Genomic DNA, 24,034 nt, shown 5'->3' with positions numbered 1-24,034 from the left:
GCTCCACTGAAAAGAGTCTGGCCCCATCCTCTTGACACTTTAAGATATTTGTATACAGTGATAAGATCCCCTCTCAGTCTTCTCCAGGCTAAACAGGCATTCTGTCAGCCTTTCGTCATAAGGGGGATGCTCCAGTCCCCTCATCATCTTTACAGTCCTCTGCTGGACCCTCTCCAGTGGTTCCCTGTCTCTCTTGGACTGGGAGCCCAGAACTGGACACAGGACTCCAGATGTGGCCTCCCCAGGGCGGAGCAGAGTGGGAGGATCACCTCCCTTGACCTGCTGGCCATGCTTCTAAGGCACCCCAGGGTCCCACTGGCCACCAGGGCACACTGCTGGCTTGCAGGCAACTGGCTGCCCACCAGGACTCCCAGGTCCTTCTCTGCAGAGCTGCCTTCCAGCAGTCAGCCCCCAGCCTGTATGGTGCGTGGGGCAATTCCTTCCTAGGTGCAGGACCCTACACCTGCCTTTGTTATTCACACAACTCACTTTTCAGCTGTAGCTTTTCCAGCTGGTCAGTCAAAATTGACAGAAAAAACAATATTCTTAATATTGAATAGCTGCCTTTATGTGATTATGCATTCATTGAGAGCTGGAACTGTTCCTTACAATGTCTGCCCTGTACATGGAATGCAGCTTCCAGACAGCTGCATCTTTACTATGAAAGAAGTTCTAAATCTACTTCATGCAGGCGTCTTTAAGCTTTCCAATCCAATTGAATTTTTTAATTCTGAGTCACTGTATGACCTCCTCTATAACATTCTTATCACTTTCTGAAACCAAAATCTAAATCAGAATTGTATCAGTGAAGATTTCATAAAGCAGTCTGCAAAGTATTCTGTCCAGGAATAGGTGAGTGCTAACAATCCTAGTACCATTTTTTCCCCCCCAGTAAATAACACAAACAGGAAATGAAACCTCCCATGATAACAGAATAAGTAACGCTTAACTTTGTACAATCATATTCTCTAGTACAATGACATTGATCTGTACCCAGCTCTGATCACAAGTACCTATAGCAGACACCTATGCTATCTTTGTCCAAGACTGTTTTACCAGAAAACAATTATACTTATTTCCCATATTTCTGTCATATCATTACTATGCAACACTACTCAACCATTTCCCTTCTAATTTCTTAAACACTTCAACATCTGTGTTTCAGCCCTAATAGCTATTTTCTACTATGCTTTCATATTACAATCATACTTTAGCTTCATAATCTTTCCTAGTAGTTCTTCTCTATTTAGCTGCCTAGACTTATTGAAAAAATATCTCTGAGCTACACTCATTTTCCTGACTCCCTCACCTATATGACTACTGTTCACACTGAACTGAGTGCTTTCTGCATTGTATTCTTGCATTTTCTTTATCTGTTGCTACAATGTTGCTACATTGATTCACTTAGGTGTGTGTGTGCTTGCATTTTAAGGTCCAGCTCAGGTTGTTAACCAAGTTGTTAACCCAACTGTTCCTCTTAACAAGCAAGGCTCCTCTTTTGAGCAGGCAAGTGTCCCAGGCACTTAAATAGGGCCCATCCATTTACAGTAGGTACCTTTCCTGAGTGATACTAAAGGTCAAGCATTTCCAGGTCTTCCAAAGTCCTTGTAACAAATCAATTTCTCACAGCATAACATACATACTTTGGAAACTTATACATGTTCTTTCTCTTTTCTAGAAGTACCAGAAGCTGCAAACCGTTCCCTGGGTACTTCCCCTCACAGCAGCGTTTCATCTACTTCAAGTATGGCAGACCAGGTATAACATTAGCTAAACTACATTACAGAAATCTTCCTGTCCTTTACTTCAAAGTAGTATTTCCTCGCCTACCCCCTTTCTAAATAAAAATCATACTCCTTTTGTAGAAGGCATCCATGTCACATTTTGCAATGAAGATTTTCTGTAGCAGAAATAATCTGAATGTTAGTATTCATACAAAAAATGCTTAGAACATATAGCATAGGAGAGGTTTAACAAGTTGTACACGAACATGTAAATAGTATTATACCAAACCTTGGCACTTTACCAGTCACTTTAAACAAAACCCAAAGAAACTTCTTAGTTTCAGGTCTTCCTGACTCCCCAGTTCATACTACTTCAACATTATTTGAAACAAGGAAATCTGTGGTGATGTATTTTAGTCATTAATATAGATGGCTATAAAGGGGTTTTAATTGCCTACTTTTTTTCTAACTTACAACTGTACATACTGTGTTCTGAAAAAAAAATAATGTGCACCAAGCAGATAAAATGAAGCCATCTGCAGTTATTAGCATTAGCCTGCACTGAAGCGATTTGCTAAGAAATCCCAGAAATCTGTAGGAGGAAACAGGGATGCTCTGGTGACTGGCCCAATGGAGCAGGATGCAGAGGGTAGAATCACTTTTATGAATATTGCCCTATTTATTGCAACTTGGGGTGTGAGCAAAGTTTTAAGAACTGAGCAGAAAAGTCACTGCTGCCCTAGGAGGGTGCTGTGATGCATCCCCCTACGTGTTTTAGTCTCTCCCCAGTCCTACTGTAAACAGATCTCATTAAGTTAATGCTGTCAGTTTTATAACAGATTTTTTTTTTCTGTTTCATTGCCACGTTAAGTTTTGAATAATCTAAGCAAATGCAAAGTTATCTTCATTTCAGTGTTATTCCCCTTACTCTCACTTTGGATGAAGGGAGAATACAAAATGGAGGAAGCCATTCTTATTAGCCTAGCCGTCACTAAAAAGGTAAAAATAGTTCAGTTGAATGCAAAACAAAAGCTCTGTTATGCAGAGCCAATTAACATTTAAATGTTCTAAAGTCTGACATGACAAAGATAATATAACCGTAAAGAACATAAAGGACTTGAAATTAATTTTATCATTAAGCTTATTACTATAAAGTTGGAGCAAAACTGTTCAAATGACCAGGAAGGTTAATACCAAGAAGTATTAGGAAATATTCTCAGGACTATTTCTATAGCCTCTCCACTCACTTGAGTTAGCTTTTGCATCGACCTCCTCAGCAAGAGCTCACTTTATATGATTGCTGGTTTTATAACCTGTGAGTTAATCTTCTAGTCTGATAATGCATAGGTCTCATGTTGCTTCTAATCCCTCATCCTGTCCTTCCCTTAAGTATGATTTCTTTTAATACTTCTCTAAAATCCCCCATCCCTTTCTCCTAAACTCCACTCCTGCCCCCAAATGTACACTGAATCCTGCATCATCTCACTAGCCAGTTTTCTACCACTTCTTCTCTTATTCAAATTATAATCTTGTACCACTCACACCCAACTGCCATCACCCCCTCGTATCTTTTTGTCTTTGCGCTTCCTTTGCTATGAGAGCTTTCACCTTCTAAAACAGAATCCACCTATCTTTAGGGTGCCAAACTTTCTACCTAGTATCTTCGGGTCTGCGCCTACACCCCCATCTGTCAAGTCCTTTGTCCCATGTCTTCCACTGGAAAAACGGGTTAAGTTCATTTGCTGTACAGAACACTGCCAAGCATTTAACAGAATGGAGAGAAGAGGGATGATCTTGGTGAGGTGTTCACAGGGGATAACATACAGGAACGAGGCACCCAGGAGATATGTTACAAAATACAAGCTGCTCCTGTATTCTGTCACATATGTAATCCTTCTCCACAGTAAATACGGTTTTATGCATGAGCACTAGTTCAAAGGTAAGGATATATTCAGACTTGGTCCAGCATAGAAATGGAACTGAATCCCTATTTCATGTCTCAGGTGAAAGCACTGGGGGCTGAACTGCTGTATTAATAAAGACATTAATTATTCCTCTTTTTTATAGGAGTCCATCCATTTGTTCTTATTTAATAACAAAATTAAACAAAATTAAAAAAAAGAGCAAAAGATGCGGTCATCCCACCTCCATGCTATCCAGATGGAGGCAATCATGATTGTGTTCACAAAATAGCATGAAATATATGGGAAACTTCATTCCCAAAGCTTAGATGCTCTACCAAATCTGGATGTTTCATTGCCTACCCCACAGCTGAGTAGCATTTCAATTGTTTGTGGTAAATTTATTCATCATTTCCTGGATACCCTCTTTAAATTCTACTAGAATAGCTTCCTGCTTTAAAAATACTGAACAATCCTCCAGTCGAACCTGACTACTTTCCTCAGGGTTATCTTTCTCTCTTCTGTCATATATCACACATCTGTTACCACTGTTTCAACACAGTAGTTTTCCTTTGTCCTACCTCTATCCAACAAAAACAGTGACAACATGGCCAAGAATTTTCTAAATTCTGTCTTTTCTAAAGTTTTCTGCGTTTGAGTTCTTCACAGCTGTCATCATTTAGTAACAACTTCACTGCAGGCCATATTCTTTATTATTATCATTTTTTTAATAGATGAAACACTGTTTCTCTCTTTTTAGGATGCTGGTGTTCATAGTAAAGCATGGTATGCTGCTACCTGTGACAGGAAAACAGCAGAAGATGCATTGTACAGATCAAACAAGGTAGGTCACTTTTAAAGAATGTCTATTTTATGAAAAAAAACAAAACCTTCAAATAAAAAAAAAAATCATGATACAACCAGAAATACTGTAAGAACATCACTTGTATTCTGAATGGCTTGGAATACCGTGCCATGCGAATACTGTCAAACATGAAGTTATTGCAGTGAAACTACTTCACTATGGTTTCCATCCCAAGACAAAAAGTTGCATTAGTGTAACTCGGACTGGGGGACTGCAGGGGAAGCTATTACGAGACTACAAGGCTGAGGAAGGTCTGCTGGCTCACGTGCATCCATTAAAATGCAAGGCAAAGCCCTGTGATTTTTACATTATCTCTAACACTGTCTAATGCTCATGTAAAAACACACGATTTGGAAAGGCTAATGCGGCTATGCATTTTGAAACAGCAACACTATGTGTTTAGGTATTTGGAGAACTTGAGTTCTCTCAGCTATTCCGTGTAGAAAAGCTAGTGCCACAGAAGGCAACAGTAACATGTAGAGTTGCATCCTTGCATCAGGTACATTTCCACTCTTGCCTAACTCCACAAAGCAGGATAAAGGGGCAGAACGCTGGGGTTATCACCAGTGTAGGCCACTGCTAGCTATTGAGCACTGGCCTGCAGTGAGAAGCTGTAGGTGCTTGTCTTTTTATCAAGAGTGCTTTTTACAGCTCTGGAGAAACAGTACCTCCAGCTCTCACTGTTTTCTTGCTACCTATTGCCACTGACAGTAATTTCATTTCCTTATAACTTGTGGACTCCAAAGACTGCTGTCACTGTGCGTGTATTTCTTCTTTCTCTGGTTGAGAGAGAACATGAAGCAGCAAAGGTAACCCTTAACTGACACCTTTTGTAAGTTACTATCAGACAGCAGGAATACATACTACTTCTTATCCCCTGCTGCACAGTTTTTCTAATGGGAGAAAAGGGTTTAATGCTAATATAGATTAAAATATTATGCTAAAAAAGCTGAATACACTTACTACTTTTCTGTCCCTAGGATGGATCTTTTCTAATAAGAAAGAGTTCTGGACAGGATTCACGGCAACCATACACACTAGTTGTGTTTTACAACAGAAGAGTATATAATATTCCTATACGATTTATTGAATCAACCAGACAATATGCACTGGGCAGAGAAAAAAGCGGTGAAGAGGTGAGATGATGTGGGATTTTTTTATTTCCTAACAGTTTTCATCAAGGATTAAGATACACTGCAGTATGACCAAAATGATTCTTCATGTATCCAGACAGAAGTATACCCTTATATAATTAATGACTGATCTATCAAACTAGAGAAGCAAATGTAATATCAGCTCCTGTGTACTGTAAGTAATTAAAACCACAGATCAAGTTTAAAACATAACTTTTCAAGACAGTTTTTAAAGTATCAGGAACAGAGCTACAGCTGCTAAATAAATTCTCCAGCTGTTTATAGTCCACTATTCACCTTCTACCCGAGACTCTAGTTAAGTTTCCTGGAATGTAAAGGAAAAGCAGCCATACTCAAAAAACAAAAACAAAAAAACCAAACCCAAACAAACACAAACCCCCCAAAAACCTCTATCAAAAATGAGAATGACTATTTTTAATCCTGTTTTCACATAAAGAAAATGTTAAACTCTAATTCCAGAGTGCAAAAATTGCTGGTTGGCTATTATACCACAGAGGTAATTACTCTACCAGCAAAACAAAAACTTGGAACCCAAACACCAATATAAACTGGTTATCACTGCACAGAGTAGGCTTTTCAGGGATGTGAAAGTAAGCTTGCTTTAGACTAATTATCTGCCTCCCAGGCAACAGTTTTGAGGTTATAGAATGAATAATACCCTGGGGCTCATCTGGCTTTCAACAAAGGGTCAAAAAAAAAAAAAAAAAATTAACTCAAGAGAAAAAGAGAGTCCAAAATCTGTATCTGACCAAAAGGAAAAGCAACAGACCTAGGAGATCTTGGATATTTATTTACAGTGTTGGATATTTAGTGTTGGATAAACACTAAAATTGCATGACTAAAACAGTTCTTATTGGCTGTCTGTACCATATTACTCCTGGAGATCACCCTCCCTCTGAGGTGGCTGAACCACAGATAGAAGCAGCTTCCTAACTGCCACAGTCTGCAGCCTGGTATATATTAAGGTAAACTGAAAACAACGTCAGTTTAATACGCCATTTAAGAACCTCTGTGGTTCAGTTTGTGCAGGTGGCAATCACAAATGGAAAGGAGCATGAGATGAGACAGCAACTGGTCACAGGTATCTTCCATCGTCCTAATTGAATCTGTTTATGACAGATTAGGACTAAAAGCTGGATCAGTGCTCTAACTAAAAGGCAGGGCATCTCACTTGGTGACAGTCATAGCTTTACTCTTTTCAGTGGTGGGAGAAGCAAAGAGAAAAAGATGATGCAGTGATTACTGTCAATATTAGAGCATTAAAGGAAGCCAGTACTAACTCATTTTTGTTTTCTCTATCCAGCGCTTTGACAGTGTTGCTGAAATAGTAGAGAATCATCAGCGCACCTCCCTGGTTCTAATTGACAGCCAAAACAACACAAAAGACTCGACGAAACTGAAACACATTGTAAGAGTTTCTTAATCAAACTGAAGTGCTAAAATGAAGACTTTTTTTAGTTCTTTCAACATCCCAAAACACATGCACCAGGACTGAAAGAAGAAAATCCAAAATGATGGAAAATACTTTAAGAGCACCTACTTAGTAAGAGATACAGTTCATAAAGCTCAAACCCCGTCACTTTTATCAGAAAAGCACTTGTATTCAACACAAGAACCCAAAGCAGATATATTCTAATCTGTGATTTCCATCCGTGACAACACAGGTATTCAAAATCACGTCAAGAACAACTGCATACCAAAGCCTGATCTTTTGACTGCTATTTAAGGACAGATTTCACGTAGGACACTTTCACTTTAAAAATGAGAATGCCCACGGTGATTTACTCTCAATTTGCTGCGTTTACCACAGATTTCAGGAATTTCAGATTTTTTGGTAAAGTGTACGGGCGCAGAAGTTAGATCAAGTTGCTCTAACATACTGCTGTGTACAAGCTGAAAATACAACTGTACATCATGTGATTAGTGGCAGTAAAGCTGTCTGGTTTAGATTAATGGGCATGTGTTGTCCTTCTCCTCAGCTTTACTCAGTCTCATTAATATTTTTGTTTGTATTTTCAAATGTGCAAATAAAATTTAAAATATTATAAAGTCAATAGTGTATGGAGGCATTGCTGGATCATGTTTCTTAGCATTTTTCCAGCAAGAAAGCATCAATTCACTATCAATGTTTTAATGTATATATTTGTATGTGCTCCTTCGAGTTAATGTTGTTACGAAAACTATCACTTTTTACAGTATGTGCTCCTTCGAGTTAATGTTGTTACGAAAACTATCACTTTTTACAGCTGTCACATATGCATTTGGCTTAAGAACTCTCAAATCTTGTGTCTTCACAATGCCTACTGTTGGTGACCCAAGGACACTGCTTCATTGCTAAACCAACTACCTACTCAATTCTTGCAAAATTACTGTTTACAGACAAACACATTTAAAAAAAAGCTGCTACTTTGTTTTTTCAAGCCTCTTCTATCACAGTGATTTACTTATTGCAAAGTGATTTCCACAAAGGTTACAGTGGTGAAAATTAAATGGATAAGTTTTCCACATTGATTTTATACATTGGATTTATACTTTTATAGGAACAGTCATGAAGTAGTTCTAGAAGTGTTTGATTTTACTGGACCTGAAGATTTATCCATCTTACGGGTATTTTTCAAAACTGACAGTATATGCACCTGCTCCAGACTAAGCGGTGTTCTCTAGGATTATCTGCAAGGCATTTAAGGCAAGATTGAGCCAAGATAGCATAGAGCTATGCTGTAGCCGATTACTTCAACTAATGTACCCATCTTCTAGAAAGAACTGATTACTAATATGATGATGTTTCAGTACATGGCTACCTACTTTGCTGTGTGTCAGTTTCTTCCCTCTGCAACACAGGTAATACCCCAGATGTGAAGCACATGAGAGCCAGCAGGTAAGAAACAATGTATGCAGACTTTACACAGGCCTGCCTATAACAGACTGTTCACAGAACTACAAAAATGCTATGCTTGGTATATTCTTCAGTTGGTATTAATTAGTATTATACTAATACTACACTTAGTACTGATGTAATGTTTAGAACATTACAATTGCCAAGCCAAAGCCTCAAAATTAACAGAAGTTATTAGTCTCTGCAAGCTTAATTTACTCCTTCTATACGTGTACTCTGGTATTAGTTTCATGTCACTACATATTTCCAGCAATACTTACAATGGGAAATACTCTGTGAAAAAGCAGCCACTCAGAATTTAGCTTTGCATTCATGTAGAGTCCTGGCCTTATTCACTCATGTGTTGCGCAGTATTTAAACTTGGTTCTTAACAAAACTGTCTCTTGTTAACCTTTACATATTGCTCTTTACAAAAGTGTCTAGGTTCTTCAAACACTGCTTTCTGAGTTAAATGTGTAGTATCGCCATCATTCTAGAATGGGGGGAAAAAAGGCATGAAAAAATGAGACTCAGGTGTACCTACAGACTTCCGTGAGAGACCAAGTATCAGGTTTTTAAGGTCATTAGCAATATTGAGCCCTTCCCACGCTCAAAGCACTGCTGCTCCTGCCCCTCAGCTCTAAGTGCTCGGTACTACGTGTAACTTTGTGGCTGATCTACAAATAGCAAAAATATGCTCTAGATAAACATTCAACTACTTTCACCCTCAAACTCTTCTTTTTTAGCCATTTTCTACATTACGGGGTTTCAACAACAAAATGAGGCAGGGATTTGATAGGCAACACCACCTTCCACAAAATAATCTATTAATCCTGAGATGAGAACATCCTAGGGACAAAGTAAGGCTCCACAGGGTAGGGACCAACCAACCAAAGCCACCCATACCGATCACCTATTTTACTACACTCACAATTTTATACAAAGGAAGAAAGGAAGCAGACTAGTTACTCTGCTTTCTGTACCCACGCTAGATCTTTTATAGCTTGGGCAGACTGTGTTGTAGGTGTATTTTGAAACACAATTTTAGCTGGAGAAGAGAAAGGGTTGCGCAAGTTTCGGGTAGGTACGGGACTGCACCATGTTATTATTCCCTCGAGTTTGTACTGGCTGCTGAATCAATAGCATCAGCAAGAGCTGTGCTAAAAATCCCAACGCTATTGACTCTGGCCAACACAGAATCTAGGAAATGGTAACATGGTGCAATCCCGTACCTGAAACTTTTATCTTACAACCGTTGCAGTGCCAGCAGCTCTCACTACTGCTCTCAAGTGGTTCCACCAGGTAGCAGGTATGCCGTCTGACCTCTGACACATAGCAACACACCCCTCCCCCTGTATTTCTTTGATATTGTTAGCTAATTTCTCTTCTATATAATTGCCATTAACTGAATAGCTAGGAAAAAACCAAAGGAAGACCCAAAATGAGAACTAAAAAATTAGCTTTAAAATGAGGCAATTTTTTTTTGTCAGAGAACTCAGGGCAAAGTATCATATTTACTAATGTACAAAGGAGCAGAAGTGTTGTCTGCCTACCTGATAGAGAAAGGAGGTACAGTAAGTACTGCACGTCATTCCTGACAGTGTTGTTCCATGAAAGGAGTAAGAACTTGCACTCTCAAAAATCCAAGTGTTCAGACATTCAAGTTACAAAACTACATTCTTCCTTCAATCTAAGCCACCAGCAGCAGGCAGAGATTCTTAGGAAGTGGTGTAAAAACAACGTATCGCATGACAACGGTCCTGGAACAAATACTGAACACAAGTTTTTTGTTAGAACATTGGAATTACTGAGGAAAAGAAACCATGACTTTCTGATGAATATACATCTTGCAAATACAATGGGCTAGGTTTTAGGTCTCTTTAAGGTCACTTTATATAAACACAAGAATACTGTACAAACACTTGTTGACCCTGCACTTGCACGTATTTCTGTATGTCCCAAAACACTATAACCAAGTTGAGGGTTTCTTATCTTGCTATATGCACAATGTTACAAGCTACCTTAAAGTGGTTGCAAAGTCAAGCACTCAAAATCAAGACTCTTCAAATCAGGTTACCTGTGCAACCTTAATTTGTCATGTCAGATATATCCATTACAATATAAGCATTAAATATATGGTCACTGACTATTTTTCCAGATGGATTTATATATTTCACTTGGTTCACACAATACTTTAGGGATAAATTGTAGATCTGTAATGAAAGACTGGTTGGTAGGATATTTGTAAGATACCTTCCCATTTACTGAGGATGCTCAGAAACATGCAAACAAACATAGCAGGAGTCAGCCAGTAAAAAGGTAGCCTCACACTGTTAAAGCAGTTGAACATTTTTTTGAAGAACTGTATGCTGTCCCTGCACCTTCAACTGCACCATTCACTGTGATGCTGGTCAGATTGCTTAAGCCAAACTTTCTCCTGATGATCATTAATTGTGATCTTAATTTCATTGAAGTCTCACTTGAGTTTTTTTGAAATATGATCTGCTGAAGTGCCAAACTTAGGATCTCAAACAAAGCATTATGGAAAAGCTCATAAGACAATAATTATATATTCAAAACGGTACTTAAGCAACGCACTCTAAGTAATACGAGGACATAATTATGGGTAGGGAAACAAAATATTAAATCACTGCTCAGGAGGGAAAAAACAATTCTCTGCACTGAATGAGATGGATGTCCATGGATAAAGTAATGCATGACAATGATTTAAGATTGTGTAACAGAACCTTATTTCAGTGTTTCCTGGCTTTACAATGTTCTTCACATTCATGTTTAAGGTTACCCACTCTATAGGAAAACAAACTGGAGGAAAAAAAATCCTATTACAGTTGTCACACTTGTAACTCATCAACACAGAGAAAACCCCCTAACTCTACAGCAGAATTTCCACCTTAGTGCTAAGTTACTGTTAACAACAAATGGTCATCCTTGGTGAAGTTGTGCTGAGTAGGTTTTAGCAACAAACTTCACCGCTATTTCTGCCAAAGAAGGTAACGGCAACGTCCAGAAATCAGGAGTTCAACTTCAGGGTTTATAGGACAGCAAGCTGAGGCAGCCAATAGATGCTTCCAGTCAAAAAACCTTAACATTTTTGTCCTTTCCTAAAGCTGTTTCTTTCCAATACACTTCCTCACCACTGTATTAGCCTTCTTCAAAGTTCCTAGCCAAATTAATGTCAGCACTGAAGCGTATTGTACAGCACAAAATGATCTGATTTTGATACAGAACACTCCCCAACTGTATATTAATTCACCCAAACTACGCTGCCTTGACTGTCTCGGGTACTTCAGTTGACTCCCATATGTAGCTCATAAGCTACAAGTGCACCTCCCTGCCAACAGCAAGAAAAACATATCTAGCTACTGAAGTAATTTTTTTGCAGCCATTTTCATTACAACACTTTTAAAACGTAAGTTGAATTGTTTACTGGTGACATCCCTGTGATATCCATGGAAGACTTCCAAATGTTTCATTGGTAGTAAGTCAATTTTCACTTTCACTTTATGGAAACAGTCACAGAGAACTACCCCCCCGGGCTTGCATACAATCTAAAAGCTCAGAGATTTAAATGCCCCAGTCCTCTCCAAGTCTGGTATTCCATTTTGAGTTTTTCCATTAATACTGCAGGAAGCTGACTTACACACCTAAGATGTCATCTTCCAGTACTCGGGCAAAAGATGCCATATGGTAAGGGCGCTCCTACTGAAGTCTGGATCTAGCCTCCAGGTTCATTAAGAATCTGGAGGACAAAGCCTCTGTACATGATAATTTCTGTGGATTGTAAGAACCTTCATTTGTATACTCTCAGTCACTATGGATAAGATAAGGTCTTTTGTTTACATACCCTCACGTAAAGAAATCCCTAAATCCATAAAGAAATCGCTATCCCTAAAACTCGAAAGTAGGAAGCAAGCAGACTCCTAGGAATATTACACTACTGGCCTGTAAAATGAAGGAGGAATAACTCAAGCCTTGGGTTTGCCAAACCCCTGGTACCCCAAAAGGCAGTTCATCTGAATAAGCAATAGCAGAAAACACTATTTAGTCATTATGGGGGCAAATTACATCCACCTGGAATAAAACTGTAATGCAGTTACAGGCCTGAAATGATGCTTTGCATTTCACCATACCCTGGCCTTCCATATGTGGCAGACATAGCATAAAACAAAATACAAATATTTTCTATAAATGCTCACAAGTCATACTCTGGAAATACAAGTTATAGCAAATTTAATAGTGACAGAGCCAATACAGATTAGGAATGTTCACCATTCTTAAACACCATATACATTACAAATACATATACTGTATATTTTCAACTGATTCCATTCTCAGGCTCACCGTATTAACACAATCATAACATGTTTTATTAATTTATATGAAAAATACTTCACTAAGAAAGTAGACAAACTGCACAGAAATAGTACAAGTGTCATGTGCATAGCAATATAGCTTAAAGCATTCACATATGGCTTTGTTTGAATGAAACTATTGGGGGAAACGGCCCATATGGACCTATGGTTACACAGTGGACATAATGTAAACTGCTTCACATCTTTTAGGCACTTGCTAACAATAGTGTTCAATCCCTGAAAAACAAAATCAAGAGCTAACAAGTGAAAATAACAAAAATCCCAGGGTAACAGCTGTGTGTAGTTGAAAAGATTTTAAAAATTGGTTTTAGTAGTGCATGCACAGAACTGAAAAGGGGGGGGGGGGGGGGGGCGCGCTGGCAATTTCTGTGCAAGAATTATACCAAATAACTGAAAAGTACAAAAATATTTACATGTTTAGGGGGTTTTAAATATGTACAGAACAAGAGCCCTGAACACTCATTCTATAGAATAAAAATATAGGACATGATAGTAGTAACAAAAAATAATATATTTTTATGGAATTGTATTTGCAGTTAGTTACAAGTTATCTAAATCACAAAGCTCCTTGATCCATCTCAAAGCTTGATGGCAACAGAGAATCTCCTCTTCCTTTTAAAACACAAGCACTTTGCATCATTTTTAAACTTCAGTTAGAATACTGAAATACAAAACAAAATTACTTGTGTATCCTAATTCAATTGATTCTCTTTTAAAAAAACGTATTGTATGGTATTTAAGTTTTATTCTCTTTACTGGTCATCATTACATTAATAAATTCCAATCTTGAGTAGCCTCCATCAGATGCCTCTGTCCATGTCCTACCCAATTATCCTGATTGTCAAATATTCTACCACAAAACCAGCAGCTAAACTTAGCTTTCAAGGTATTATCAGAGGTAGTTTTTACAATCTGATAATTGTTTTTGCTAGTCTTTTTCAGTGTCAACTTTAAGACAAATCTTTCTTTTACAGGGCTAATAGGTTTTATTGTCCTGTGCCTCTTTCGAGAAAGATCATCAGTAGTTACATCCAAAGGACTGCAGAAGGCCGGCTGCAGAAGTGCTTCAATAGTTCTTTTTGACAATGAAACCTTAAGAACATGTCCCTTAAATTTAGCAATGGTTTTCATTACATTTACAACTTCTGGAACATCTGCATCAGGATGGTTAAGCACAACAACTGGTTGATTTCTCCGAGGGCATTTTACAAGCTGTTTAGAATTAAAAGGAAGTAATTTCAAAGTCCTCACAGTTTCTTTTGATGCCCTTGGTTTGTAAGGGCCACCTGTTTCACTAACAACTTCAGCTTGATTCTTTTCCTTACACTTTCTGTGCAACATTACCTTCTTTCTTGGAGGTTCTGGGCAATTATCCTTACTCTTCCGTTTGAAATTCTTATTTCTTTGCACACCCACAGTTTGTGAACTTTTAGACCCAGTTTGTTTTAAACGAGGTTTTACTTTTGCAGTTCTGTTTCGGGTGCTCCATGTGGACTTATGACTACCAAAGTTATTCCTGTTGTTAGCAGTTATTACTTGCATACTCTCAATAGAACCTTGTTGCAACCGTGTTCCCGCAGACTTAGAATAAACAGGTTCTACAGGAGGAATGCAACATGCTGGATTAGAGCTTGCCAAAGAGGCATTTGCTGGCGTTAACCTACCTGGTAAGATTAAGGCATCGTTAGAAGTAAGATTAGTTTGTTTCTGTGCTAGTGCAGGAGTAAGGGACTGCGAGCTATCCAACTGTAGTGAGGGCACCGAGTTGCTTACTGACTGAGTGGTATCAGCCAGCGTATCTGAAGTAGAAGTCTTAACTTTCAGCAAAAGCTTTTGTTGCATGGCTCCAGTTTTCTTTGGTTGAGAATTTTGATAACGAGCATTATCCTGAAAAACACTATGTTTATGAACTACAGCCTTGTTTGGTGTCATACATTTCAAAAAAACTGCCTGCTGTCCATCAGGCAAAAGTGCATAAACATGCTGTTTCTGTTTAGTTTGCTGTTGGTTTACCGACTCCAAGGAACGAAAGACAGCATCCTCATGCTCTGGTAACACCTTCACAGAAGAAATTCCTTTCACAGATGACTCTGATGAGTTTGTAATTACAAGAGGTCCTTTGAATGGCATACTATTCAATGAGTCATTTGCTGTACTACATGCTCTCCTATTACAGGAACTTCTTACGCTTCTGAAACTGTCATTTTTCCCCTCCACTTTTGAAGCTGGTATGGTTATTTTACCATATTCTCTGGATGCAACTCTCCCTAAAACCTGAGAACTATCACTAGGGACATTTGCAACTGTTCCAATTGCCCCGCTAAAAGTCAAAATCATTCCAGGTCCTTTATTTAAAACAAAAGATGCAGGTACACCTTTCGTCACACGCCCTTCTGACGAACTGGTCGATGGAAGAGACTTTCCTGAAACCACCTGTAGTCCAGGCTGGTTAGCAAGGTGCAAAGGAACAAAAAATCCTGACGGGGAGGACTGAACTAAAAGGGTTTTCTTCTGTTCCTGAATAACTGGTGAAAAGCTGCTAGGACTTTGCATTGTAGACACTATTTTATCTTTTACTAACTGCTGCGTTACAATTGTATCTGTATGAGTTTTTAGCAATGTACCAGCACCCGGAGTTCTAGATAAACTATCCATTCCCTGTGAATCAAATGACGTTCTGGGTGTCTGTCTCTCTCTCCCACAACGCGTACCATCATTTGTGCTACATCTTGTGTTCAACTCTCTCTTATATAAATTAAAGCCCACATTAGAAGGAGGCCTCTGAAAACCACATGCAGTTGCAGAGCTTTTTAAATGTGGAAAGGCTTTATGCCCTGTCTCATGACCAGAAAGCAGCTTGTCAGAATGAAGTTTTACACAGTTATTTGACTTGCTGGGGGATTCTTGCTGACTAGTCGCTTTCACTTTTAACACATCTTGCAGTAACTGGTTTATTTCAGGCGATAAATAATTAGCTGCCTGTTCACTCTGCAAGGAGAAAACTGATGTAATTTTAGGCATTAAGACTGAATTAACACAATCAGAGGCATTTTCTTGGAATTTCTCTGCCACATTCTCAAAGCCTTGATGTATGTCAGTGTCCAAATACTGTTGGCCACTATGCTGGTCCTCCATAAAACACTCACTGTCAACAACACATTTAGATTGGCTTTTAAAAGAGAGAGAGTTATTCCTAGTGCTTATGCATCCGTAGGTTTTATTAATATTTGACTGGGCTGATACAGCCTTCTCTGGTTTTAGGCCTTTCATCGACTCTGAATATGAAGATGCAGATTCATTTCTCCTACTGTTTTGAAAAGAAACTGTTTTGCAAGATATAAATTCTTTGTATCTGTCATCTGTTGACATCTGAATGCTACATGGATTATCCGAAGTATCCATTTTGGAATAGTTGTGAAAAGACAGCAACCCTTCATTAGAAGAATCCACTGAAGTTGAATAATAGAGATTATTAGTTCCGTTACTATTATTCAGGCCATGATTTTGTATTTTCAGTTCAGGAAAGAAGGGCATTTTCATAGGGTCACAGCAAAATGTATTTGTAATAGTGGGTGGTAATACCTGAGGATGACTTGGAGGACTATAGCTTCCCCACGAGATATTACTTCGAGTTCCAACTTTTGTCACCTCATCACACAGAGGTACAGTTGAGCCCAACTTCATTGGCAAATAACTCGAACTTTTTCCTACAGCTACATTAGAAGGTGCTACAGTTTGAGAAACACTCCTACCATACAATAAGGAGTTATTTTGTTTTTCCACTTTTGTTTTTCCTGAATGAGGAGCAGAACAAGATAAAGGTGGGGAGGTTAACAGGTGAACAGAATTGTTCTTTAAGGTTGACTGGTCAGTTACATGTGGTATAGCACCAGATGACAAGCCACAGGGATCAGCACGCTGTAGCAAAGGAGATACAGAACAGCCTTTAATAGGATCAGCTTTCTGACCCAGCAAATGTGTATTTTGCTTACTTGTAGGTAATAACTTTATAACAATATGTTGTTTTCCATCTACCATTTTAAATCCCATAAATTTAGCGCTGTAATTTGCTGGAATGCATATTTTATTGTTTTTGACCATCAATACCGTTGGCCCATGAACGGCATTTTTCAATAATCCCAGGCCGTAACTTGTTCCATCACCTGCTTTATTGTATTGTGCAGTAGTTGCAGAGAGCATTCCACCCATGAAATTATGCTTTTCTGCATATATATTTTGATCTTTTTCTTCATTTGCTTCCACATCTCTCACACACTGGTTCAGCTCCTCAGCTTTTGTTTGAATTTTATTCACACTTCTTAGCACTTGTGCATTTTCTTCTCCAGTGTTGTCACTTCCACTGCTTGGTTTTTTCCGTCTCCAGAGGGCTTTTTTTGATGCTCCCATTTTATACCTTCTTAAAACAAGCTTCAGTCCTGCTGGCGTTACTCTTTTTTCACATTTATCCTTTTCCAGTTTTTCTTTCGCATATAAGTGGTCTCTATGCAAAGCTATGATGTGTTTTAAAAGATAATCTTTCCGTGGCGTGCTGTAACTGCAATATTGACAACCAAAAGGAAACATACTGGTATGAACAAGAAGATGGTTCTGGAACTCCTCTTTTGTAAAGCTTACGTGATGGCATTTTCCACATTTATATGCAATCTCATTATGTCTGTGAATGTGCTGAACAAACGTGCCCACATCCTGGGTAGAAAACCCACATTTTTCACATTGAAAGTGACCATTTACACAATGCTTTGATGTGAAGTGTTTTGTCAAATCCAACAAAGTGTACATATGCTCATCATTACAGAGCTCACATTTTACTAAAGTGCTACGATGGGTGCGTCTATGCTGTTTAAATGACTGAAAATCATTAGCTGAGAAGTTACACATCTCACAAGGATACAAAGGCAACTCGCCATAGTGTAACAGCTGAAAATGTTTCTGTAGATCATTTGGGCTGTATCTGATGTTATCCTTGCACTTCGTACATGTGAAATTCAGTATCTTTGCTGCAGTTTTCAATCCTTCTTCAAAGTGCACTTCTGGTTTATTTTGCAAGTGGCTTCCCTCTGAACAATTGGGATTGCTTCCATTTATTTTCTCAAAACTTAAGGACTTCCTTGCAGTTTGCTGCCTACACTGAAAGAGTTTTCTAAATCTATCAACTTCATGTTTCATTAATACTTCATTTGGAATTTCCACCTTGGGTAAATCAATTTTCACATTTTTTAGTTTGTAAGCAAGATTGACATCTAAAATTGCTGGTTGAGTCATCATACTTAAAGGATCATTCACCAGTGCTTTTTCCAAAGTAGTATCTGTAGAAAAATTCTTCGCAGCATTGTGTTTTAACAGAATAATTTGATTTTTATCACAAAAAACATGTTCCTTTTCAGATGGCATGATTTAAGGTTTTCCTTTTCTTTAAGTGAATTCTTGAGATTAGTCTTAGTTCCTGCAGCAAACAAGACCACTGCGCCGAGTTACTCTCAAGGTTCTAGAACTTCCCCATTTTATTCTCCTGAAATTAGAAAATAAACAAAACAAATATTTTAGAACTAATGCAATTAGAACACTCATTACAATTCATTAATACATACATGCCAATCTTGGAAGTTGTTGATTTTTATAACAGCATTTGAAAGAAAAAAAAGGAGGCAAAAAAAAAAAAAGAGACATTACTGCTGTAACCTTTTGTTTGTTTGTGTTTGTAGGTGCGGGGTCCCCCCACAAAATATACATAAATTTTGAAAAATAAGCTTTAAAGAACAACATCTACTGAAATAGGAAAACCAATGCCATCAAATTTTGGTTTTCTCCCACCAGGACAGCCTGTAAGCATGAGAAATTCCAAGAGCTGCTTTTTTTAAAATGAAGCTAGCACTTATTACTTGTTCAGGATTTCAAGCAAATAGACACACAGTACCACCTCTGTGCCATGGATCACTAACTTAACCTAGCTGAAGTACTAAAAACAAGTTAAATTCCGCAGGAGTTGATATTTTTATTACTCAGGTTTCTACTCTATTAGTAGCTAACTGCTATGCTTAAAAAGAAAAGGGGGGCAGGGAGAGGAATAAAATTCTGACACAAGATCTACTTCACTAATGGAGACATCACCTTTATCTACACCAGAAAACACACCACACTCATCTAAAAATCAATTTTTTGCATGACTGTCTTTAGTACCACAAAAATCTAAAGCACTCAAAAGTTAAGTGATTTCTCACCATACGTTCCTGGGTATATGTTAACCTTTTAAGAACAAGTGTATGACTGACAACAGCACTCCTCTATGGATTAAGAGGCGCAAATTGTTATGGTCAAGCATCATTGTCTTGCTACAGACTTAATGTCAGTGTTTCCGTAACAGGCTGCACTGACAATTTATAGCAGCTCAAGTTTATGCTTAAACAACTCTCCCACATGTCAACATAAAATTAGCGGAAATGGAACAGCAGCAAAAACAACTTGGATTTTGACAAGTGAAACTGAAAAGGAAGAATAGTTTCTTCACTAACATGTAACACTTCTTACTAAGAACTTTTTCCATAGTAGAAGTCACAGTGTCACTTTACCAGCACAAGTTGGTAAAGTGTTAGTTGAAATCTGATCAGCAGCTCCCTCCGCTATTCTCCTGCCCACCCTGAAGCAACACAGGCTTGCAACTCATTAGATCACCCTATTTATTCACATTCTAACTGAAAGAATGATCACATCCCCTCCCACATTGTGACGAAGTAAAGAGCTGCTTCTAGAGCTCCAGGCTATCATAAGCATCACCACTAAGGTCTTCCAAACGTTTTCCCATACTCCCATCTCACCAGGACTATCTAACATTAGACATCTAAATACTTGACAAAGAAAATAAGAGACTGAAAAATTTTCATGGCCATGTTCATATACCACAGAAAAAAAAGCAAAACACTTTTTTAAACATATGCTTTATTGCATTTCTTTAGAAAAGATATTGTTTTCAAGAATTGTGCAGAACCGCTAATAAGAAAAGCGGACTTTTGACATTTCATACAGGCTCTAGTATCAAGTAAGACTCAATTTAAGTGTGTTCTCTAACTATGAGACCTGCAAGATTTCAACTATACATTCGATATTCAAGAAACCAAAACAACGCACAAGCCACAAACACACACACACACACTCCCTCCCTCCTTGGGAGTCTTCCCAAACTAAAACATTTTAGGTACACAGTTTAATAATTTATTTTTTAAAAAAACTCAGTGACACATTTCCCATCTTCCATGCAGGAGATTAACACATGGGATATTACTCTACTTTGAGCCTTCAGAAGATAACAACTCATCTACATTACATTTTCACTATAAAAAAAAAAAAAAAGTACCATATTACAGTGCTTTCTCTTGTCAATGGCAAATCTCTTATTTGAACAGAAGCAAGATGAACTCCCACATAAAGAATAACTAAAAACAGCCTGGACTTGTTTGCTTGAAGATCTTTTTTAATACACGGGTGCAACACATGAAAATTACAGATTGCATGATGCAATACATCATTCTGATGGTAACTGCCCATCATTCAGATTAACACTGTCAAATACTGAAACCTGAAATATGTACACAATTAACACTATAAAAATCAGAAATGGATAGAGTGCTGCACAGAACAAGTCTCAGGCTTTTAACATGGGGCCGATATGGTCCTCAGTTTGGCAACATTTCACTAACTGGATAGAACATTTATGTTTGGCAAACTCCAAGGTGGGTATTTTCAAACCAGGTTTGAAATCTCCTTCAACTAATTAACTACATAAATTACAATTTAACTTTGTTACTATTGTGTGCCATGCAACTATTGACAAGCACCTGCAGCATGACAAAAAAATATTTACTAGAAACAATCAAATAGTAAAATAGAAATATCCCAGGGATCTTTAAATGTACATTATCAAAGTAGCAGTCAAACTTACACATTAAGAAAAGACTTGACTTCAAGTCTTCATCCTTTAACATTTTTCCACACACAGAGAAGAGGTAAATATGTAAGACTCAGAAAAGGCCACAGTCAGGAGAAATACTGAAAAAAGATCTGAAAACAAAAGGAAAGGTATTTTAAAAGGTCTAAATACAAGCAAAACAAAAAGCTGAAAAGCACAAATCCTTCACAATTTTACATTATGTGTATTTTTAATACAATGAAGATGGAAACACTGTAAATACGCACTGGGTTCTCTCCCAAAGATGACCATCAAATACAATACAAATCCTAAATTAATGAGTGGGAGTAAAAAATAACTAACAAACTCCCTTAACAAGGCCTATTTAACCTTAGCTTTGTCACAACATCTCAGGCATCCATAACTGGTAAACATAAGTATATGAGAACTCAAAAACAAGACAGAAAGAAGTAACTGGTACCTCAGTCCATCAACTTTTAACTTGAAATCGAAAGACACCTTCTCTTAAGTAAGAATTGTAATAAATTCTATAGCAAAGATCTAAATATAATATTATAGAAAGTTTTGCAAAAGCCTGGGAGGAAGGTGGAATATTACATGCACAATACCATAAACAAGTAGATTATAAAGCAGATATACTGAATACAAACCCTGAAAACACGTAAGTACGCGCCACAGTTAACTCTCATTAAAAAACAAATCACTAAGCACAAGTAACCACTTGAGGCTCTAAGCCTCAATTCTCTTCCCCAAAAATGCTCCAATATGTCAGAATTTTGTTTCAAAGAAGTACACATAGAGAAAAACGTTTTAGCTATACACTTTAGTGAGAACTGACAAACAGGAGCAAGACACTCCTACATTAGGTATCTTTTATAGTTTTTACATTTAGAACAAAAATCAGAAATTCAAAATACATTTCAAGGCAGGTAGTATTTTCAAGATTTCTGTAAAAATTATTTACACTCATTTAAATTTTAGAAAGCCAGAAAAAAATTCTATGCTAAAGTACTTTCTGTGCTTGGTCCCATCCTACACGTGTCTGTAAATTTCAAGTGGTGCCTTAACCTGTGCAAAGACCTGGGCACACGCAGGAACTTACAGAACTAGATCTTCAGGAGCTCACAGACCTAGACCTTCTGGCGGTCAGATACAATCTATCAGACACAGCAAGACGCTGCTTTTGTAAAAACAAAATATAAAATAAATGACCAAATCACTCCCAAAGCTAACAAACCACGCCACACGGCGAACTTGCCATTTACAAGAACTGTAGCTCAGCGCCCGAGCGACACACGGCCGCGCACGTACCTGCAGCCCCCGCCTCAGCCCGCACGTGGTGGCGGGGCCGCTCCCGTCCCCCCGCTCGGGGCTCCGGACCCCGGACCCCACCGCCATCGGGGCGCGGGCTGTCCCCCGGGCCCGGGACGAGGGGGTGAGATAGAGCAGGGCCAAACAACGAAGCGGTCGGGGGCCTGGGCCCGGCGGGGGAGCCCCCGGAGCTTCCACCGCCTCAGGGCCGAGCCGCGGGACCCACCCGACCGGGTGCTGCCCGAAACTGGGGTGGGGGCGAGTGGGGCGCCTCCTGTCCCCGGCTCGCCGTTGGGAGCCAACCGGCCCCGCGGCCACCCCCGGCTCGCAGCGCAGCCCCCGCCCCACCGCGCCGCCCTCCACGGGGCGCCCACACGGCCCGGGGGGGCGCCGCGCTGCCCGACACCTCGCCTGGCCGCTCGTAGCCCGGCGGAGGGATACGGCACCACAGGCGCCGCCGGCCCCAGCAATGAGGCATCCTCGCTCGCTCCCCGCCGCGGCCAAGCGCTGCCCGCGGTCTCCGGACACCCGCTCGCCAGCCCCGGCCGCCCCGCCAACTTCCCACGGCCGCAGGGGGCGGGGGGCGCGGACTATTTAACGTCTCAGCCCTACTAGAGGGCGGCTTCGTGCCCTGCTGGGGCTCGCTCCTCCTGCCGCTCCTCTCCGCCGGAGTCCGCGCCGGGCCTCCCCGTCCCGCCCGGCGCGGGGACCCCGGCTCCCCGCCCGGCGCCCCTTTCGGAGTTACCTCGCCCCGTTCCATAGCCCGGCGAGTCGCTGTTGGCGGCCATAACAGTTTCCATCCGGGGATTGTGGGGCTGCGAGCCCAGCGGCGGAGGCGGCCGCGGCGGAGGGATACGCGTTCACCTGAGGGGACGGACGGCGGCCGACGAGGCCCAGGGCGGGCGACCGCTGGGTGGGGGAGGGGTGGGGCGCACAGACCCCGGTGGGGCGGGCGGCTGCCCGGGGGTTGGCGAGGCGGCGGCACCGACAGCCCCGCTGCCTTCCCCCGCCCCCGCCGCCTACTCCTCCTCCTCCGCCTGGGATGCGGCCGCGGGCGCTGGGGCAGCAGAGAAGCACAGTGCCGCGCCGCCGGCGGGAGGGCCGAGGCCGCCCGCACCCCAGCCCCGCGGCCTGCCGGGCGCCTGCTGCCGGCCGGGCCTTGGCCCTAGGGCCGGGGCACACGGGGCCAGCCTGGCCGCACGGCCCGGCCTTACCGGTCAGTGGTTCTGCGCCCTCGGCCCAAGGCAGAACAGGCCAAGCTCGAGCGGGCTGGCAAAGCTAGTGGCCCATCTGAAACGCCCAGGACGAAAGGCCCTGCCTTAGGCTGTTTGTGGCCCACCCTAGACTGGGTTTGCCAGGCTGCGTAAACACAATTGATAGAGGGTATCGGCAGAAGGTGGCAGCTGAAACAGAACAAGGTCTTAAAATGAAAGGATTAGTCAGGATGAGTTTGGTAGAATGCTCTGGGTGATGCTCTGTTTGTGTCGAGAAAGGAATGTACACTGAATAATTAGAAAAGATAAGGTGGGCATCTGAAGGAGATAAGGAGACCATCAAGTCAGGAAATCGTTGAACAAAGAAAATTGAAAGGTCTACTCCACCTAGATCCCACCTATTGTGAATGGAATGATTAGGTGTCAAAGTCAAATGAATATGTATGTAAAGACATTGTGTAACCTCTCACGAAAACTGTATAAAATACCTAACTTTTTACTTAAAACTTGGGAGCTAGTTTGTCTGGTTCGAATCGGCTAGCTCTGCTACTCTGTGCCGTTTTGGCATCACAACGATGAAGTCATTCAGAACATTATGCAAGGATTAGATCAGTTGATGTGTTTTCATAAGGTTACAATAACCCAAAACCAAAG

General features: G+C 40.2%; 2 protein-coding genes across 11 annotated transcripts in view; one reads left to right on the top strand and one right to left on the bottom strand.

Annotated features, from left to right (window-relative positions):
- BLNK (B cell linker) overlaps window positions 1–8,064 on the top strand; it is a 100,341-nt gene extending 92,277 nt beyond the window's left edge. For all 8 annotated transcript variants that reach the window (XM_037399145.1, XM_037399144.1, XM_037399143.1 and 5 more), the window contains 4 exons: window positions 1,679–1,758; window positions 4,386–4,469; window positions 5,471–5,626; window positions 6,948–8,064. In XM_037399145.1, the coding sequence (XP_037255042.1) occupies window positions 1,679–1,758; window positions 4,386–4,469; window positions 5,471–5,626; window positions 6,948–7,067 (440 nt within the window). In that variant the 3' untranslated portion in view covers window positions 7,068–8,064. The remainder of the gene's footprint in view (window positions 1–1,678; window positions 1,759–4,385; window positions 4,470–5,470; window positions 5,627–6,947) is intronic.
- A 4,689-nt stretch (window positions 8,065–12,753) lies between these two features.
- On the bottom strand, window positions 12,754–23,054 carry ZNF518A (zinc finger protein 518A). 3 transcript variants are annotated; one of them, XM_037399139.1, is made up of 3 exons: window positions 22,912–23,054; window positions 20,868–20,986; window positions 12,754–18,443 (listed from the first exon to the last, which is right to left on the bottom strand). In XM_037399139.1, exon 3 carries the CDS (start codon window positions 18,323–18,325, stop codon window positions 13,679–13,681), a length of 4,647 nt encoding a protein of 1,548 aa, XP_037255036.1. In that variant the 5' UTR covers window positions 18,326–18,443; window positions 20,868–20,986; window positions 22,912–23,054; the 3' UTR covers window positions 12,754–13,678. The 3 variants fall into 3 exon arrangements, with proteins under 3 accessions (XP_037255036.1, XP_037255037.1, XP_037255038.1); XM_037399140.1 differs by lacking the exon at window positions 22,912–23,054 and adding an exon at window positions 22,167–22,494; XM_037399141.1 differs by lacking the exon at window positions 20,868–20,986.
- Between the last annotated feature and the right edge of the window lie 980 nt (window positions 23,055–24,034).

The sequence above is a fragment of the Falco rusticolus genome, chromosome 9 (genome assembly GCF_015220075.1).
Source record: "Falco rusticolus isolate bFalRus1 chromosome 9, bFalRus1.pri, whole genome shotgun sequence".
NCBI classification, from domain to species: domain Eukaryota; kingdom Metazoa; phylum Chordata; class Aves; order Falconiformes; family Falconidae; genus Falco; species Falco rusticolus.
This window is presented reverse-complemented; position numbering and strand designations above follow the sequence as displayed.